The 18,205-nt window shown below is 48.0% G+C and overlaps 6 protein-coding genes across 8 annotated transcripts; 1 reads left to right on the plus strand and 5 right to left on the minus strand.

Annotated features, from left to right (window-relative positions):
* Positions 1–201: 201 nt before the first annotated feature.
* Positions 202–2,957, plus strand: LOC120895864 (phenoloxidase-activating factor 2-like). 3 transcript variants are annotated; one of them, XM_040299554.1, is made up of 5 exons: positions 202–957; positions 1,054–1,142; positions 1,218–1,305; positions 1,663–1,762; positions 2,045–2,957. In XM_040299554.1, the coding sequence occupies exons 1-5, from the start codon at positions 868–870 to the stop codon at positions 2,776–2,778; spliced, it is 1,101 nt and encodes a 366-aa protein (XP_040155488.1). In that variant the 5' UTR covers positions 202–867; the 3' UTR covers positions 2,779–2,957. The 3 variants fall into 3 exon arrangements, with proteins under 3 accessions (XP_040155488.1, XP_040155489.1, XP_040155490.1); XM_040299555.1 differs by having other exon boundaries at positions 204–957; positions 1,227–1,305; XM_040299556.1 differs by having other exon boundaries at positions 206–957; positions 1,242–1,305.
* Positions 2,958–3,482: 525 nt separating this feature from the next.
* Positions 3,483–5,914, minus strand: LOC120895863 (sodium-coupled monocarboxylate transporter 1-like). The gene is made up of 6 exons (XM_040299553.1): positions 5,310–5,914; positions 5,180–5,245; positions 5,064–5,115; positions 4,934–5,001; positions 4,082–4,867; positions 3,483–4,009 (listed from the first exon to the last, which is right to left on the minus strand). The coding sequence occupies exons 1-6, from the start codon at positions 5,787–5,789 to the stop codon at positions 3,572–3,574; spliced, it is 1,890 nt and encodes a 629-aa protein (XP_040155487.1). The 5' UTR covers positions 5,790–5,914; the 3' UTR covers positions 3,483–3,571.
* A 119-nt stretch (positions 5,915–6,033) lies between these two features.
* On the minus strand, positions 6,034–8,468 carry LOC120895862 (sodium-coupled monocarboxylate transporter 1-like). Its single transcript, XM_040299552.1, has 6 exons — positions 7,902–8,468; positions 7,763–7,828; positions 7,647–7,698; positions 7,509–7,576; positions 6,658–7,443; positions 6,034–6,595 (listed from the first exon to the last, which is right to left on the minus strand). The coding sequence occupies exons 1-6, from the start codon at positions 8,382–8,384 to the stop codon at positions 6,146–6,148; spliced, it is 1,905 nt and encodes a 634-aa protein (XP_040155486.1). The 5' UTR covers positions 8,385–8,468; the 3' UTR covers positions 6,034–6,145.
* A 517-nt stretch (positions 8,469–8,985) lies between these two features.
* LOC120894859 (sodium-coupled monocarboxylate transporter 1-like) lies at positions 8,986–12,116 on the minus strand. Its single transcript, XM_040297708.1, has 7 exons — positions 10,990–12,116; positions 10,846–10,911; positions 10,726–10,777; positions 10,589–10,656; positions 10,355–10,509; positions 9,660–10,290; positions 8,986–9,584 (listed from the first exon to the last, which is right to left on the minus strand). Exons 1-7 carry the CDS (start codon positions 11,482–11,484, stop codon positions 9,174–9,176), a joined length of 1,878 nt encoding a protein of 625 aa, XP_040153642.1. The 5' UTR covers positions 11,485–12,116; the 3' UTR covers positions 8,986–9,173.
* Positions 12,117–12,290: 174 nt separating this feature from the next.
* LOC120894858 (sodium-coupled monocarboxylate transporter 1-like) lies at positions 12,291–14,575 on the minus strand. Its single transcript, XM_040297706.1, has 5 exons — positions 14,020–14,575; positions 13,825–13,944; positions 13,598–13,752; positions 12,893–13,523; positions 12,291–12,824 (listed from the first exon to the last, which is right to left on the minus strand). The coding sequence occupies exons 1-5, from the start codon at positions 14,494–14,496 to the stop codon at positions 12,306–12,308; spliced, it is 1,902 nt and encodes a 633-aa protein (XP_040153640.1). The 5' UTR covers positions 14,497–14,575; the 3' UTR covers positions 12,291–12,305.
* Positions 14,576–14,983: 408 nt separating this feature from the next.
* LOC120893405 (DNA repair protein complementing XP-C cells homolog) lies at positions 14,984–18,067 on the minus strand. Its single transcript, XM_040295258.1, has 3 exons — positions 15,831–18,067; positions 15,398–15,768; positions 14,984–15,316 (listed from the first exon to the last, which is right to left on the minus strand). Exons 1-3 carry the CDS (start codon positions 17,912–17,914, stop codon positions 15,030–15,032), a joined length of 2,742 nt encoding a protein of 913 aa, XP_040151192.1. The 5' UTR covers positions 17,915–18,067; the 3' UTR covers positions 14,984–15,029.
* Positions 18,068–18,205: the final 138 nt, after the last annotated feature.

Below are 18,205 nucleotides of genomic sequence, written 5' to 3' on the forward strand. Positions count from 1 at the left end.
TTTAATACTTAACTTTGGATGCTTCTTCCAACACGTCATTCCTGCATGTATGTGGCTCCCCCCTTGTTTCAGAACGCGATGAATGGGGCACATGAATGGGTGCTGTTTGGCACAGGTCCATGAAAGAGCGATGCCGGTTTGGACGACATCTTGCTCTCTCACTCATGCTCTCTTGCTCTCTCAATGCCAGCCCTTATCTGCCTCAGCGTGTTCTCCCAGCACTGCCGCAGGAGCAACGCGGAAGCAGCGCTGGCGCCACCAGCAGCCGACTTCCACGGCAGTGTCTCGGGAGTGTGCCGGCTACGGAAGAATACAGACTTCCAGTGGAATGCAAAAATAATCCAAAAAACAGACAACACACACATACACACATTCACAGTCTGGGTGAAAAGGACGGGACACTGGGTTTTGGTCCAAACGCAGCCGACAAGCAGCCATCCGGCACCCTGTCTGGACGGCATCCGAACCTGGAGCTGTGCCCTGAAGCGTTCGGGGCGGCAGTTTGGTTAGTACTGCTGGTGCGGCGACTACTATTGGATGCTGCGCCGTCAGATGGGCATGTAACTGCGAGACACAAAGCGGACATCTGTGTAGACCGCACAACAGTAGCAGCAGCAGCAGCAGCAGCAGCTGATAAGCCGCGGCCGATCGAGCAGCGTGAGAAATAAGTGCAGTGTGCGTTCGGCCGTCGCGCCCGGGAGCTGTTGTGGAGTGTGTATTGGTTTGCTGCCCGTTTGACGTTTCATGTGACGGAGTGTACGGGTTTGCTTGCACGCATCTCCGTACCCATCTATCGCAGTGCATTGCCGTGTTTGTTTCCGTGCGTGTGTGTGTGTGTCCGAATTCCAAAATCCCAAAACAGACCAGATGCCGGTACGGTCGGGGTTCTTGCTGCTGCTTCTTTGGCTTCACCAACGACTGCCCGCCTCCTCACAAGCAACTGAACCAGCGACAAGGGTAAACCGCCCAGTGATCTCCATTTCCCCACCTCCTACGGCCACTAATCAAAGTGTACTGTGTTGTTTGCCATTTCTTCCCTTTGCTAACCCGCAGCGGTGTAGCGGAGGCCTCTGCATCCTGCCCGAACTATGCCGCCCGGTCAGCGTCAACGTGTACGATGAGGTGCATCTGGACTTTTTCAGGTAACGCTCGATGGGTGGTGTGTGGGGGGGGCCTGCGTCGCCCGCCATCGCCATCACGGTCCGCTTTAATCTCAGCGTTTCAAGTTTCGATCGTTCCAGCTCCGAGGAGTGCCGGTTTCCCCATCTCAAGTGCTGCCCCTTCGAGCGCATCGTCCGTGCACCGGTAAGTAGGCGAGAATGGCTAGACATTTCACCGACCTACCCCCAATCCCCCCCCCTCCCCCTACAAAATGTAATCGTGAATGGGTTTTTGGGAGCATCCGTCTGATTGCTCGGGTGGATGAATGAGCAAAAAAAAATGGCACACAGCGACTCTCCATCAAGACAGTTAAATTTGCGAATGTTGATAAGGCATCGCCGTGGGGTTTTTTCTAAGAAGTTCCAAAAGCACAGCTATGTTAATGAGTTTTTTTTTTTTTGCACAAACATTACAATGACCCTTTGACATTTGTGCAAGAAGACTTGAAGTTTGTGGTGGCCCTTATTACTAATGCCGAGGACTTCTCCTACCCATTTTCAGGACACGGAAGCACCGGATGAGGCCGAGATCGTATGTGCGGCCCGGAACAACAACGGCATCGGACATGTCGAGCAAAAGGACAAAACGCGCGCCAAATACGGTAGGTTGGGCTGTGAGGTATGAGCATTGGCGTGAGTTTTTTGGCAAGATGTCGACGATTATTCGGTTTCACTCATTTTATAGCCCCACTCAAGCTTATGACATTGGTTGTACGACACCAAGTTGGTGTCGTTGGTGATAGGCTAGTGGATCTTTGCACCAATAATTTTATTTCGTTTTAATGCTCATGCCTTGATAGTAAAACTTATTGGAGCAATCGCCGTATAAGTCTTATACGCCCCAATGCCCAGTATTTACGATTGCTTTGCTTTCCTCGTTCTAGGCGAGTTTCCCTGGATGGCGTTCGTGTACACTGCGCAGGCCGACTACGAGCTCTACCTCTGCGGGGGCACGCTGGTCCACTCGAAGGTGGTCATCACGATAGCGCACTGCATCGAGAACCGTACCGCCAGCGAGCTGCGCGTGCGGCTGGGCGAATGGGACCTGGAGCATATGGTGGAGATCTACCCACCGCAGGACCGGGCCGTCATAGCGGCAGTGACGCATCCGCAGTTTTACAGCGAGCTGCTGCTGAACGACATTGCGATACTGTTCCTCGACGAGCACGTCGACTTTACGGAGGTGGTCGGCATAGCGTGTCTGCCCCCGCAGAACGCCAACTTTGACCACAAACGGTGCCTGTTCACGGGCTGGGGCGAGGATGAGCGGGGCCGCAACTCGTCCGTGCTCAAGCGCACCAAGCTGCCGATCGTACCGAACGGCCAGTGTCAGCGGGTGCTGCGACGCCATCTGCTGAACCGCAGCTTCCGACTGCACCAAGGGTTTCTGTGTGCGGGCGGCGAGTCCGGCAAGGATGCGTGCCGCGGTGACGGGGGCTCCCCGCTCGTCTGCCCGATACCCCAGTCCGAGAATCAGTACTACGTGGTCGGGCTGGTGGCGTTTGGGTACGAGTGCGGCACGCAGGGTGTGCCCGGTGTGTACGTCAATGTTCCTCACTATCGCGACTGGATCGATGGGGAAATCGAAAAGATGTATCATGTTGATATCTTCGTTTAGGGGCCTTAGCCTGCCAGGTTCGGTTCTAGCTGGCCCGAACCCGACACATGCACGTAAACTTTTCGTCATACACTCATTCGTCTTTAGAAACTAAAACGTTCGTACTTACCATGCTTTAAGATTGTTCCATCGCTTTTATCGCTCAAACGTTAGGCAAATACATCCGACTACAAACTGTACGCTTGCGAAGGCTCCACCTATCCTTACCGATAAAAACAGAACGAAATACTAAAAAGCCTTTTTTCCATACGCCGATGGACATTCCAACACGTCTTCCCACATGTAGACAGTTTTGCTCTGCCCGTCCCAATTAAATGCTATCGTAAAACCTGTTTTACGATCAGCGAATGGTCGTAAAAACGAGCTTAACGATTATTTGAAAGCATAATAATTTGTTAATCAGGAATTCGAAAATTCACTTTTGCTCTACAACTCACACACTGAGGACGGTGCAAGTGATCGTTTTGTAGCGCGTAATGCGTTTTGTTACACATCCTTGTTACCATTAATTAGCAACCCGTTTTGTATGCATACGAGCATCAAGGAGAGTTTGTTGTAAAAACAAACTAATTGCCATTTAATTTATGAGAAATACTGCAATGCTTTGCTTGGCAACAGCTACAATGTTGCTAATATTTCAAGCCACAGTGCAAGTTATAACTGAATAACATCCAATTGAGGTGCTTAAATGGTGAACTTTTCCTTCAATTTTACTGTAGACATTTATTCAACCACAACCCATAACAATTCAGACCTCCACAGGTCATTTTTAATCCATTTCGCCCATCTTACGCTACTTGAGATTGGATGGCGCTGATCGTGTCGTTAACGGTATGTCCCTAGACTGCTTCTTTCTTATGCACGGTGCTAATAGCTTTGGATCGATCGGTTGATCTCGATCGCGCCCACACAAATTTGCGAGCAAACTTACCACCGTTCCAGCCACACACGTAACACTCATTCCGAACAGCGTGAAGTACATGTAAGATATATGGTAGATAGATGTTTCCATCTTCTCCAACTCACTATCCGGATACTCCTGCTCGATTGGTGTATCTGCATCCATAAATATGCTGTGTATGCTGGTATTATAACTGACCTCGTATCCACATTCCGCGACCGACACTGGCTTTGTGTCGAATGTTCTGCTGCCAGCAGCTATCGAGTACTGCGCATTATAGCACATGTAGAACATTGTCAACAGTCCTGTTATGCCACCATACAAAGCACCCTGCCGAAGATAAGCATGCGATATACAGATACACTGTCTGAATGATTGCTTTTTGTGATTCAAACCACTTACAGTTCCATTCACCCACGGCATTAGAATTCCCATTACAAACATCCCTAGCAATGGAGCCGCAGAAGCAGCACTCAATGTCATTGCCAGCTGCATCACCGTGCCGAGATGTTGCACCAACAAAGACAGCATTACAGTCACTGCTCCGTACACCAGCACCGAGCCGCGCATTATGTAGCTAGTTTGTTTCTCCGTCAGCGGCTTCCTGCAGTACGGCTTGAAAAAGTCCTCCAACGTCACAGCAGACAGAGCATTCAGTGCCGATGACAGTGAGCTGAGCGCTGCACTGAAGATGCCCGCCACAAACACTCCAGTCATGCCCGGATACGCCGCGAACGTTTCCATCACAAACAGGGGCAAGAGTTGATCCTTTGCCTTCACCAATTGAGCCGTCAAAGGATCGCACTCATGGTAGGTGGCGTACACCAATAAACCTAACATGAAAAATGTAGCATTTATGCCAATCCAACCGATCACAAAGCCTTTTAGCGCTTTTCGGGCATCGTTTAGCGTGGGCAACGCTAGGAAGCGTTGTACCATATCCTGACTGCATGCTATTCCTTCGCAAACCCACACCGGTGCACCTAGCAGCATGATCCAGAAGGAATGGCGCAGCGTTGGATTCGGATCAAAGTTTGGTGCCTCTAGCCTTTCGCCGGCAATGCTTCTGCGTACCACTTCTGCTGGTCCTCCGACATCGTACGTGCCCTTAATCAGAACAGCCAGCAAAGCAAGCAACGTTACACCAGACTGAAGAACGTCCGTCCAGATAACTGCTTTCAGTCCACCCTGAAATGATCGGTGAATTGGTGAAGTTAAAACTGTCAAGGTTATTGTGTCGTAGTTTCTACTTACGATGCTGGTATAGAACATGCATATTATGCAAACGATTGGTGTGATGACGTGAATGCCCACTCCAGTTACTGGAAATAAGATAGATTTAATTACATCACAATGGTACAACAAGCCGCTCACTTCACACCACCTTGGTTAAATGCCATCGCTGGAACGTAGATTACGATCGGCATCCACAATATCTGTCATATATAGCATTGCTTTAAACGCAGAACAAATTAAACTCTTCAACATTTAAATACCTACACAAGCCAATGCAAATAGTATCGATCCCATAAGTCTCATCCGAGAATCGAACCGACGCTGCAGATACTGTAACACATCCATTACGATATTGATCTCATTTCCGAAGATCGTGTATATGTTTCATTCTCACCTCGTATGTTGATGTAATCTGTAGCTCGTGGAACACCGGCAAGAAAAGATAGTTCATCAACAATCCAGCCAGCACCATAGAGAACACAATATAACAGAACTGACTGCCGTACACATAAATCTCAGTTGCCGTTCCCAACATCGGAACACCCGATACCCAGCTTGCCACCAATGAAACAGCCACAGGAAACGTTTGCATCTTTCTTCCACCGACCAGGTAGTCTTGAGCCTCCGTCATATTCCTACTTTGTTGAGGTCGCCTTTTGCGTTTCATATGATTTCGATAGCCGAAAAAGATCCCAATCATGATGCTGACAACCAGCATCCACACAAACACAACATAGTCTGGCCAATCGAAGTGCTGCAACGTTCGACCGATCGTGTCGATCGTGTTTCCGGAAGTACTATTCACATGTTGGTAAGCTTCGTAATATGAGTATTCTTCTCCGCTGCTACTTTTTAACGTACGCTCACTTGCCATAATTGAACCAAACTGAGCAGGAACGTTGATTGTTCTTCCAACCAAAAGGCTAATGGTACGCGATAACCGTTTTCAAAAATGGGACTATTGGTATAGTTAGAGATAAGCATTGTATTTGAGGCTATTCTACTGAGGTCAAACAATCTTTATATTAACACGGATCATCTTGTTTGTTATTCTTGGTAATTCTGTTCCATTCGGCCTGTGAGCAATTTTACACAGCTGCAATCAACACACTAATTTCTCTGTTGACAAGTTGGAAGATAATCTTTATTAAAAGGAAAAGTAACAAAATTTCATTTACTTCTTACTACTCGAATAGTAAGCCCTAAGTAATGCCACCCGGAGGTCTAAATTCATCCGTCCTCAGTTCGTTTCAAAGCAGCTTCACTAGCTTCAGCCTGTTTGTTATCCGTAGGTACGGATTGGAACGTAAGGGGAATATCACGAGGCTGTATCCTTCTTATACACGGTGCTAAAAGCTTTGGATCGATCGGCTGATCACGATCGCTACCACAAAGTTTCGTGAGCAAGCTTACTACAGTCCCTGTCAGACATGTTACGCTTGTTCCAAACAACGTAAAGTACATGTACGACATGTGGTAGATGGATTTTTCCAGTTGCCCAAGTTCGGAGTCATCCTCGGTCAGCCCCATCGTTGCATTGCGCTCGTAATCGTACGGACAGTCTTCTACCGATACTGGTTTCGTGTCGAACGATCTGCTCCCCGAAGCTATCGAGTATTGTGCTTTATAACACATGTACAGCATTACGAGCAAACCTGTGACGCCACCATACAAAGCACCCTGGAAAAATATTTGATTAGTGTAATTGATAATTGATGAAACTGCTTGAAGGGGCGTTTTACCGTTCCATTCACCCACGGCATTAGAATTCCCATTACGAAGAGACCAAACAGAGGAGCCCCAGAGGCAGAGCTTAGTGTCATAGTCAGCTGCATCACGGTTCCCAGATGTTCCACCAATATGGAAAGTAACACTGACAACGCCCCGTATACCAGCACCGAACCGCGCATTATGTAGTTTATCTGCTTCTCCGTGAGTGGCTTTTTGCAGTATGGCTTGAAAAAGTCCTCCAGTGTAATAGCAGACAGAGCATTCAATGCTGAGGACAGTGAGCTGAGCGCTGCACTGAAGATGCCCGCCACAAACACTCCAGTCATACCCGGATACGCCGCGAACGTTTCCATCACAAACAGGGGCAAGAGTTGATCCTTCGCCCGCGCCAACTGGGTCGTCAGAGGATCACATCGATAGTAGGTGGCGTACACTAGCATGCCGATGAGGAAGAAAATTACGTTCACAACGATCCAACCGATCACAAAACCCTTCAAAGCTTTCCGCGCGTCTTCTAGCGTTGGTAGAGCTAGGAACCGTTGAATCATATCCTGACTGCACGATACACCGTAACAAAACCAGACGGGCGCTCCAAGCAGAATGATCCAAATGGAATGACGAAGTGTTGGATCTGGATCAAAAATTGGTGCCTCCAGACGACCTCCAGCAATGTTTCGCTGCACAACTTCGGCAGGACCTCCGACATCGTACGTACCCTTGATTAGGACAGCCAACAAAGCCAACAGCGTTACGCCAGACTGAATAACATCCGTCCAGACGACAGCTTTCAGTCCACCCTAGAAGATTACAGCGGAAATAATAGTTACCGAAGTTTTTTCGAATAATTACTATTTTTACTCACAATACTGGTATAAAACACACAGATCATACAAACTATCGGTGTAACGATGTGGATGCTCATTCCAGTTACTAGAAATTGAGGATTAAAGATAAAGAATTAGGATAACAGTTACACCCACTGTTCTTCCACTACACTTGCCTTGGTTAAATGCCAATGCTGGAACGTAGATCACGATTGGCATCCATAGGAGCTTTGGGAAGAGTTTCGTTAAACTTCATTATTAATCAACTATATAGTTTACTGCTTATACTTACACAAGCTACTGTGAAGAGTATTGATCCAAACATACGCATTCGATGATCGAAACGACGTTGAAGATACTGTACAAATCAAAACAAATGCATCATATATCCGAACTCATCATTCCATTGTTTTTCGGGCACTTCGACTCACCTCGTAAGCTGATGTTACTTGCAACTCGTGAAACACGGGCAAGAACACATGATGCATCACAAAACCCATCATAATCACGGCAAACACTATGTAGCAGTACTGCGTACCGTATACGTAGATCTCGGTGGACGTACCCAGCAGCGAGATCCCGGAGATCCAGCTCGCTACTAAAGAAACCGAAACCGGGAAGATCTGCATCTTCCTGCCACCGACCAAATAGTCTAGCGCCTCCGACTCTCTGCGTGCCTGCTTTCGGCGATGCTTATGCTTCTGGTGATCTTTGTATCCGAAGAAAATCCCAATCACGATGCAGATCAGCAACATCAGCACAAACACGACATAGTCGGGCCAATCGAAGCGCTGCAACGATCGACTGATCGAGTCAATCGTTTGCCCGGGTGGTTCGCTTTCTTCATAGCTTGTCGTTTCATCGGTTGAATAATCCTCATCACTTCGGCCTTTTAACAACCAGTCACTCGACATTGTTCAACCGAGCGCAAGCAGCTGACCCGACGTGGTCGACGTACACCAACTAGTTAACGTACACGGGACTGACCAACTCGGACCGTGGGTGCCTCCGCCGCTGTGCCAATTGCCAGGCTCATACCATTTATCTACTGACATTGCCAGTGAATCCCTTCATCAACATAGATAAGGGGGTGAGTTATGATCTTAAGGCAGCGCCAATCTCGAGATAGCTACAGCGCTGTATATTTGAATTTATTTTTAAATTTTTAAAAGGCCCCACCGTGGTTGACGGAGAACTGGTTAACATAGCATGGAAATTAGCTAGAGAATGTTCAACATAAACCGAGTGGCCAAACATCGTATGCTTCCTTATGGGGTGTTGAAGATTCCCGTGCTGTGTTCTATCATAGAGATTAGCGTTAAACTAACAGATTACAACACAAGATGGACTCACACACAGCATGATTTATAGCAGTTGGCCATACAGTAGGTCAGAATGATGACGCGCTGAATTCAGCGCTGAATTGTGGGTACACTTTACTAAGTTACATCTTGTTACCAACTGATACAACGGACATTCCCAATTCTCTTCGAAAAAAAGTACTCCCAGAGAACCTAATTCTTTGATGGAATGTCTTTATTTCATAATTTCAGGTCATTGCCTATACTCCCTGCATTGTACTACAGACTACATCCCATGCTCTCCTTTCCTTAATACTCTAATCCGAACAATTACTGTACAAAGATAGTGGCGCTCGGCTTTGTACCACGTGCTGTCGTCACAGATGCAGCCGCCCAGCCGTCTTACAGCTGTATGTCTTTGGTTTCGAACTCGTGCAACACCTCTGTCATGTGATTAGCCTTAGTGTCCTGGGCGCGGTAGAAACGGCGCAGAAACGGTGCCAACAGCAGCGGATCAATGTCGTCGGTTTTCGAGCGCGGTAAAACGAACGAGGCCAGATAGCCCACAATCGTCGGCACTACCGAGCCGATCATGGTGTAGTAGAGGAAGGACACATGATGCAGTGACTTCTCGCCGGGCGTTGAGTCCGCTTCAAAGAGCGTACCATTTTTCGGCGTGAACTCGTACAGACAGCCTTCCACGGTGACCGGCTTCTCGGCGAACACAATTTCCTTCAGCGCGATCGATATCTGTGACCGTATCACAATGTATGACATCAGCAGTAATCCTGCCGTTGTTCCCAAAATGGCACACTGTGGATGGAAAAATAAAGGAATTAGAATTATTTCTTCATTCAGCGGAAACAACTCCCAAAACAACTGCCTTACACTGCCATTAATGCGCGGGAAGAAGAAACCCATCAGGAACAGGCCAAACAGTGGTCCGAGTGTGACCGGGCCCAAGCTCATCGACAGCTGCAGTACGGCACCCATCTTCTCCACAACGATCACCATCATAACGGCCAGTGCACCAAACGCCAGCACGGTAAAGCGCATAATGTAGCGCGTTTGCGTTTCCGTCAGCGGCTTCGACACGAACGGTTTGCAGAAATCCTCCAGCACAATGGCGGACAGCGAATTGAGTGCGGTGGAGAGGGAGCTCAGCGCTGCACTAAATATACCGGCCACAAACAAACCGGCCAGTCCCGGATATTCGCCCAGCACCTCCATCACCAACAGTGGTACTAGCTGATCCTTAGCCTTTGCCAATCCAGTCGATAGGGGATCGCAGTCGTGGTACATCGCAAAGATAAGCAGCCCGTTGTAGCAGCACATGGCGAGCAGTGTGGTCGTACCGACGAGGAACAGCACCAGCGCCTTACGGGCAGATCCTAGCGAAGGTAGTGACAGGTAGCGCTGCATCATGTTCTGGTTGATCGAGTTTGTCGATGTCCAGAAGAAGGTACCACCGATCAGCAGCGTCCAGAAGGTGTTGCGCGCCGTAGGATCTAGATTGAAACTGGACAGAGGGTACTGCTGTTAACATAGAGTAAAGAACGACTAACTGTGCTTCAGATGCATACTCGGGGCCTTCAAATCGTCCACCGGCAGAGTTCCTCTCGATCACTACGCTGAGCCCACCGACGTCTGCTGTGCCTTTGACGATCACTATAATCATAGCACCGACCATGATGCCAGTTTGAATAACATCTGTCCATACGACTGCCTTCAATCCACCCTTTACGATGAAACATGTAAGGTTTGAGGTTAAAATATACTCCATCAAAATTCTAACACACACTCAGATCCATCCTTACCAGGCTTGTGTAGAAGATGCACACCAAGCAAACGATAGGAGTGATCACGTGAATGTTTACACCAGAGACTGTAAATATAGGTCATACATGAGCACGTTCAGTTCTTGGTGTAAGCGATTACTATCTTTAAGACGTACCTTGATTAAACGCAAGTGCTGGCACATAGATCACTATAGGCAGCCACAAGATCTACAAAATACCACAACCATTCGTGTTAGGAAAAGCTTCCACTACCACACATACAAGGTGCTACTTACACTGGCCAACGTAAACAGTATGGAACCGACTAGCCTCATCCGTTTGTCGAATCTCATTTGCAAGTACTAAAATTATGGATTTGTAAAAAAAAAACACTCGTTAACAATAATTCGCTCTCACAACTCCACAATAATGTCACAAACCTCGTACGCGGACGTTATTTGCAGATCGTGAAACACGGGCAGAAAGATGTAGTTCATCATCAGCCCCATCAGCACTACGGCACTCACAATGTAGCAGTACTGCACACCATACACGTAGATTTCCGTCGACGTCCCTAGCAGCGAGATGCCCGAGATCCAGCTCGCCACCAGCGACACCGACACGGGTATGATCTTCATCTTACGCCCACCGACCAGATAGTCGAGCGCTTCCGACCCACGTCGTGCATGCTTCTGGCGCTTGTGCTTCTGGTGATCCTTGTAGCCGAAAAACACACCAATCACCATACAGCTGATCAGCATCAGCACAAACACTACATAGTCGGGCCAGTTGAAGCGTTGCAGCGAACGGCTGATGTCTTCAACGCTTGGTCCTGGCGCCCGTGTTGTACTCTCCGTCAGCAGCAGCCTACTTGCATCGCCTGCCAGCTCGTCCATCGTAGCGGTGCTTCCTTCCAGCATGGTCACATCGGCCATCGTGCCACAAGCTTGGTTAGGTCGTTTGGTTAATCCAGATTTACTCGAGCAAACGTGATGCTTTTGTAGGTGTTGGGGTCGTGTTTCAAATTTAAGCTCACTACTCGCGCGCACCTGCTCGGAGGGTAAGCTGTTGACTGAAATCCATCCGAAGCGAGCACGGGTATGGTTAAGCACTCTTCTTATAGTAGATACGGCGGAACGCGACTGTAAATTATTTCCGATAGCTAACGGTCAGATTTGTCCAGACAACGGTAAACACTGATAAGCGGCTTTATCCTCGCGCGATCGTCACTGTGACGTAGTGGAGCGGGAAAACGCGTTTACTAGGTTCTTTTTTTAACACGCCTCCATGACACAAGGGGACGCAAATTTATGGTCTGCTTGAATTCGAAGCATCAGCACACAGTTTTTTCTTCCCCCAAATATGAGTGACTCTTCCAGGTGGGCAAAACTATTCGAACCAAAACGACAAGATGGCAACGAACTTCCGTTATCACGGTGCGATCATCTTGCGATGAGAGCATGCAATCGACACTACGCATCACCCACAGCGCGCTTGGAAGTGACGGCAACTTCTGGGTAACTGTGAGCAAGAATTGGCCGTTAACTTTCTCAACCGCACCACACCCCGAACCTACATCGTCAGACGATACGGAGAGACAGAGATAAGCGCCCTGGACGGAGAAGGTGCATAAATAATGCCACAGTACAAACAGTGTCCCACTGAGGATGCAGCTCAACCAACCGACCCGAAGTCGGAAGCCACCCATCCATGACACAGACATGATAACGGACAGCCTCTTGACTTTTGATCGTCATCAGCAGGCACCATCACCCACGTGTACCCGGGGGCGGCTGTGCATGGCTAAGGGCCACATAATTGCGCCTAGAAGCGTACTCGTTAAACAAGTCAGACAAGTCAGATACAGTGCGGTATCCTCTTTATTGTCGAACGTGTGCGTAGTCACAACCGTGCGCGGTATGGATTGGGGGAAATAAATCTTCCTCACAAACGGAGCAACCAGTAGCGGATCCAGTTTGCTGGGTTGTTGACGACGCAGAATGGCGGCACTGATGGACCCGATCAGCACGGTTGTCGCGGCTCCGATGAATGTGTAGTACAGGTAGGACACGTGATGAATGGATTTTTCCACCGGTGGTGTGGGCAGTGTGGTGGATGTGTTATATCCTGGCGGAAGTTCGAATTCGTACTCGCATCCTTCCACCGATACTGGCTTTGCTGGGATGGGCATCTCTCTTGCAGCTACCGCAATCTGGGCTCGTATAACGATGTACGACATGGTTAGCAGGCCACATAGTGCACCACCGAATGCGCTCTGTAATAAAAAAGAAAAATGTTTAAAATGAAATTCTTGCTATATGTGAACGATCGATCGACACTTACGCTTGCATCAACCCACGGTAGTAGCATCCCGAGCAGAAACAACCCCAGCAAAGGACCGAGCGAAATGGGCACCAAGCTCATCGACAGTTGCAACACGGTGCCAAGCTTCTCTACCACCAGTACCAGTGCGACCGCCACTGTACCGAAGGCTAACACGGTTCCGCGCATAATGTAACGCGTGCTTCGTTCGCTCAACGGTTTCCGTACGAACGGTTTCACAAAGTCTTCCAGCACGATCGCCGACAGTGAGTTTAGTCCGGTGGAAAGCGAGCTAAGCGATGCACTAAATATGCCCGATATGAATAATCCAGCTAGCCCAGGATAGTTGCCAAGCACCTTCATCAGCAGGACCGGTATTAGTTGATCCTTGGCCTTTGCCAAACCCGTCGTCAGTGGATCGCAATCGTGGAAGGTGGCGTATATCAGCAAGCCGTTGTAGAAACAGGTCATCAGGAGCAGTATTATGCCCACCGTAAAGCATAGCAGCGCTTTCTGTGCATCGCGGAACGTGGGCAGTGCCAGGTAGCGCTGGATCATCATCTGATGAATGGCATTTTTGCCCATCCAAAACGATCCACCGCCAATAAAGATCGCCCAGATGGTGTGCCGTTCTGTTGGATCGAAATTGAAACTTTGGGAAATTTGGAGTTGATAAGCGGGGGTTCGCTTTCTTTTCGCACGCCACTTACTCCACTAAACACTTACTTAGGAGCTTCAATTCTTCCGCTTGCCATGTTCCGTTCGATCAAAACTCCGAGACCTCCTATGTCGGCTGTTCCTTTGATCACGATCAAGATCAAGGCACCGATCATGATGAACATCTGTATCACATCCGTCCAAACGACCGCTTTAATGCCACCCTGTTATGGAATGCGATGGAATTGATATTGGAGCATGCCGTTTTCGTACTCTCGTCTCTTTGTAGTACTTACCACCAAGGTGTAGAATATACACACCATGCAGACACTGGTCGACACGATGTGCACATTAACGCCGGACACCTGATTGAAGGCCAACGCAGGCACATAGATCACGATCGGAAGATGAAGTAGCTGCGAGAATAAAGCCGTTAAAGTTTCTATCTACATAAGAATGGCTCATTTTCCATGGAGCCTATCGATTCTTACCGTTGCCAGTGTAAACAGCCCCGACCCGAGCAGTCTTATGCGTCGATCGAATCTCAGCTGCAGATAGGCGTACGCCGACGTGATTTCTAGTCCCTGGTATACGGGCAGAAATATAAAGTTCATACTAACGGCCATTAGTATGATGGCGGTAAAGACGTAGCAGAACTGCGTACCATGCAGATACGTTTCGGTCGACGCACCCATCACCGCAATGCCGGATATGAAGCTGGCAATCAGTGACATTGCCACGGGGAAAATTTTCATCTTTCTACCGCCGACAAGATAATTCAGTGCAGCCGAACCACGTCGCACGTTCTGTTTGCGCTTTCGCTGAACACTCCAGTCTTTCCACCCGAAGTACACGCCGATCACGACACATATTAGCAGGCTGGCTACGAACACGATATAATCCGCTAGACCGAATCGCTGCAAGGATTCACGCACCTCCACCACGGTCAGCTTCGCTGACGAGCTCATCGTCGCAAGCTGGTTACGTGTCGTGCTGGAACGGACGGTGGCACGTTACTGGAAGGTGAGGCCGAACATCGAACAACAGACCGTCTCCTGTGGTGCCGCAGGGACACATCTTGTGAAATCATTTATCTCCACAATCAACGTGAGATCTGCGGTGTAAACCACTGTCAAGATATGATCCCCATCATCCGGAGCTATTTATGGCACGGGAATTTTTATCCATACTGCATGTATCTGCTTTGTACTAGGAAATGATACATTTTGTAAACGGAACTGGAAAAGCGTGCAGGCAGACTGATGTATAAATAAAATGTACATATACTGCACAGTGTTCCGGTGATCATTATCTGGAGCTGTATCTCTATCGGTTCTTGAACTTACGCCGAACCTATTCTGGTCCAAGAACTCGTCCAAAACACGAACTTACCTCATTCCTGGAATTGTCTCGAAACTATTCAAGCCTAGTAGATCATGAGTAGACTTAGAATAATTTAAAGCACCAAACTTAACGTTTTATTCGCATACAACGTAATTTTCTACCATCCTTCAAAGTTGTATTTGTGTTTCAGCTTCTTTCGCACAAGCAACCCCTTCACCAGCTTAACCCAGTTGTTCAACACCGCGTTCTGCTTCTTTTCTAACTTTTTCTGTGCCACTTCATCCTGATGTCGCTTCCAGGCTTCCAGCAAACGATCGCGATGTTCTTCACATATCACAATGCCATCGAACACGGGATGATTACCGCCGGCATGCACTCCAAACCCGACCACTGCGACGGCATAGTCGATGCCCAGCTTGCGGCAAACGTACGAGAGGCCGTATTCTGTAGAATGAAAAAAATAGTACACCATTACACGCACCTCCGCCAACGAACCATTCCATTCCAGCAGAAGACGATACTTACGCTTCAAATGTACTGTGCCTTTCGGCAGCATACACTCTTTGAAGATCTCGATATTACCGTAGGCATTCCGTGGCACTATACCATTAACCGGTTCCGGCGGGATGTAGTCTTCCGTTTGCCAGTAGCCGAACAGCTCCAGATCGGCTGGCTGGCGCTTTAGCTTGGTGCGCACTATTTTGTACGGTTGCTCAAACAGACGGATCACCTTCGCGTGCCGCAACCAAACCTCCCGAGAGTGCAACGTATGGACACACTCCCGGGCATAGAGCGGTTCGCCCTGTATGTAACCCAGCGGTGGTGCGTCCGGAGGATAGATGCCTTGAAACTTTTGCAAATGTCGGTGTAAACAATAGGATGGATGATTTTTGCACCTGAAAAACAAAACAATTGTAGTTTAATGAAAGGATCCATACATTGAAGACGTAATGCTTACTGTGCGATAGTAGTGGGCATCGGTGCTCGAAGCTTAAGACGGCGAAATTCTAGCTGCTCTCGCAGTCGTGCTTCATCTACGCCACGAAAACGATAGGGTGCCAGCGCTTTGAGAAGCCATTTGCCGTCGACTCGATTCCGTAACGCAAGCTGCTCATTCCGCCAACGGTAGCGTGAAGACACGTCCACGATGGTGCCATCCGCTTCCCAGGCAAACACATAAGCTGCCGGCGCAAGGATACGATCTATCACAGGATCCAAACAGTCGGTTTGTCCTAGACCCGCCTCAACTACGATCCAGCGTTGCTCCTGTTCGAGATAACATTCGATCCAGGTATCGAGCTCAGGTACACTATTCTTCGGATCTGGTCTTTTCGTATTTACGCCCGAAGCAGATTCTAGTTTATTTTTGAGAAGCTTGGCAAGATTGGGTTTATCTTTGGTGGTGCTCTTGTGCTCTCGTGACCCGAAAGTTTGTCCCACTTTAGGCTTCTTGCGGAAGTACTTACAGGAAACTAATTTTAACCGCTTTTCTTCTACTTCTCCATCGGTCTTCGAAGATGATTCTATTCCATATTTACGAAGATTTGCAAAGTTTGGTTTTCTATTAGTTGTGTTCTTATTCTCGATTGTAGCTTGACTAAGCGCAACTTTTTTCGAAAAGTAGTTGGATGTGGCCATCTTAACAGCTTTTGGTTTAGTGGTTGAATCTAGCTCCATAGCCTCTCCCATTTTAGGATCATTTATACCTCCATTCCGGGAAGATGAAACTTTTCTCCTCAACAACAGCTCATCATCCGCTCCGTCGAGTTGGGACATTTGAAACATTTGCTGTATTTCCGGTTTACGTTTCAATATTTCGGTCGTCGTTAAAGGGACATCTCCGTACCGTTGCGTACCGCTAGCACTATTTACATTTCCCTTGGGTGGATTTTGGCACTGAGTCTTCGGAGTGGATTTCGCGGATGGAGGATACTTCGGTACCACGTCCAAGCTCATCACGAGTCTTGCGCGAACGCTTAGAAAGCGTAACAAGGTAAGAAGAATCACATTAAGCATTTTTCTAGAAGTGACCTCACGTGCCACAAGTTGCCGTACGAATGCGTTTCTTTGTTTGCCTACACGCGGACCACCACCCGCCGTGGATTGTTTCATCACAGTTTTGTAGTACGCGACGACAGATTGAATAAATTCCAAACTCGTCGCATCAGTCGCTGTCAGCTCGCTGTTGGCAATCAGGTCATACAGTTCCGAAGCAAATTCAACCATGTTATGGTTTACGGTTCGATTAATCCTAATGCCATAAGCAAGCAGCAGCAAGAGGTGCGTTTTGTGTGTAGCAAGGTATAACTTTTTTGTGTTTTCCCATTCCTGGCGCTTTAGCTTTTCTGCCGGATCTAGCAGCCGTTTGGGCTTTTGTGAGCTGCTAGTGGAAACGAATATTTCCACGTTTTTCAGCTCTTCAGCGTGTGCATGCTGTTCAGCAGCTACACATTCCCAGTCGGGATCGTTGCCGGCAGATGGGTTTTCCGGGAAACATTCCGCTTGAGTTAGTAGAAATGGCTCATCGTAATCATCGGTCGGCAACTGTTGAGACAAATCCATTTGCTTTCTCCTTCGTTCAAAGGATTCGCTACACTCATTAGCTTCCTTAACCATCCTATCGTATTCGGATATCTGCGAGAATATCTGGTACATACGGTCATCCTCACCGGTTGGCTCTTCGCACTCCGAGTCAGACTGTTCTGTATCTTCCTGCCATGGGTCGTCAACATCATCCCGCGCGATAGGAAATTGATTTTCAAATGTTGGTGAGAAAAATGATTCATCCAAATTGATCGTGTTTGGATTGACAAGGTGATCACCAACACTGCTTGCCTCTGAGTCGCTTGCCGGATCCTGTTCATCCATTGGTAGAGACTTCCCGAAGGACGCTTGATTGTTCGGGACGAGTTCATTGTGCACATCACTTACATTACTTTGCTCTTTTCCGTTGCCTGTTGCTGGATTGTGCTGATTAGACACTAAAGAAATGTTTTTCTTCAGTAAAAGCCTTCCTAATTTCCCTTTCGCTATCGCGTTCATTGTAAACAAATACAGCCGGTCAACTGTCAAACGATCAGCTGTCACGATGGCATTGAGAAATTCGTTTCATTTGTTTCCTTTGTTTTCTTCATGGTACAACACCAACGTACAGCATTCTCTTTTCATAACTATTTAATCCTGTTTTATTCGAATCCATCTAATCGCATCGTTCACTCAATGCTTAGACAAAGCCAATCGTTTTGTTTCTCTACCTTTGGTATACGGTATCCTAGCTCAACTAGTGGCACGTGCCATCGGTTATCACAGGACTTGTGCGCGTACAGTTCATAC

The sequence above is a fragment of the Anopheles arabiensis genome, chromosome 2, assembly GCF_016920715.1.
Source record: "Anopheles arabiensis isolate DONGOLA chromosome 2, AaraD3, whole genome shotgun sequence".
NCBI classification, from domain to species: domain Eukaryota; kingdom Metazoa; phylum Arthropoda; class Insecta; order Diptera; family Culicidae; genus Anopheles; species Anopheles arabiensis.

Coding starts and splice junctions, on each gene's coding strand:
- LOC120895864 (XM_040299554.1), top strand. CDS start 868: ATGCCGGTACGGTCGGGGTTCTTGCTGCTGCTTCTTTGGCTTCACCAA. Junction 958..1,053: donor CAACTGAACCAGCGACAAGG/GTAAACCGCCCA, acceptor GCTAACCCGCAG/CGGTGTAGCGGAGGCCTCTG. Junction 1,306..1,662: donor AGCGCATCGTCCGTGCACCG/GTAAGTAGGCGA, acceptor ACCCATTTTCAG/GACACGGAAGCACCGGATGA.
- LOC120894858 (XM_040297706.1), bottom strand. CDS start 14,496: ATGAGCTCGTCAGCGAAGCTGACCGTGGTGGAGGTGCGTGAATCCTTG. Junction 13,945..14,019: donor GGCTGTTTACACTGGCAACG/GTAAGAATCGAT, acceptor TTATTCTCGCAG/CTACTTCATCTTCCGATCGT. Junction 13,524..13,597: donor GGAAGAATTGAAGCTCCTAA/GTAAGTGTTTAG, acceptor AATTTCCCAAAG/TTTCAATTTCGATCCAACAG.
- LOC120894859 (XM_040297708.1), bottom strand. CDS start 11,484: ATGGCCGATGTGACCATGCTGGAAGGAAGCACCGCTACGATGGACGAG. Junction 10,912..10,989: donor AAATAACGTCCGCGTACGAG/GTTTGTGACATT, acceptor CCATAATTTTAG/TACTTGCAAATGAGATTCGA. Junction 10,778..10,845: donor TACTGTTTACGTTGGCCAGT/GTAAGTAGCACC, acceptor GGTATTTTGTAG/ATCTTGTGGCTGCCTATAGT.
- LOC120893405 (XM_040295258.1), bottom strand. CDS start 17,914: ATGAACGCGATAGCGAAAGGGAAATTAGGAAGGCTTTTACTGAAGAAA. Junction 15,769..15,830: donor ATGCCCACTACTATCGCACA/GTAAGCATTACG, acceptor TTTGTTTTTCAG/GTGCAAAAATCATCCATCCT. Junction 15,317..15,397: donor AGGCACAGTACATTTGAAGC/GTAAGTATCGTC, acceptor TTCATTCTACAG/AATACGGCCTCTCGTACGTT.
- LOC120895862 (XM_040299552.1), bottom strand. CDS start 8,384: ATGTCGAGTGACTGGTTGTTAAAAGGCCGAAGTGATGAGGATTATTCA. Junction 7,444..7,508: donor GTGTGTTTTATACCAGTATT/GTGAGTAAAAAT, acceptor GTAATCTTCTAG/GGTGGACTGAAAGCTGTCGT. Junction 6,596..6,657: donor TGCCGTGGGTGAATGGAACG/GTAAAACGCCCC, acceptor ATATTTTTCCAG/GGTGCTTTGTATGGTGGCGT.
- LOC120895863 (XM_040299553.1), bottom strand. CDS start 5,789: ATGGCAAGTGAGCGTACGTTAAAAAGTAGCAGCGGAGAAGAATACTCA. Junction 5,116..5,179: donor TACTATTTGCATTGGCTTGT/GTAGGTATTTAA, acceptor TATATATGACAG/ATATTGTGGATGCCGATCGT. Junction 4,010..4,081: donor TGCCGTGGGTGAATGGAACT/GTAAGTGGTTTG, acceptor TATCTTCGGCAG/GGTGCTTTGTATGGTGGCAT.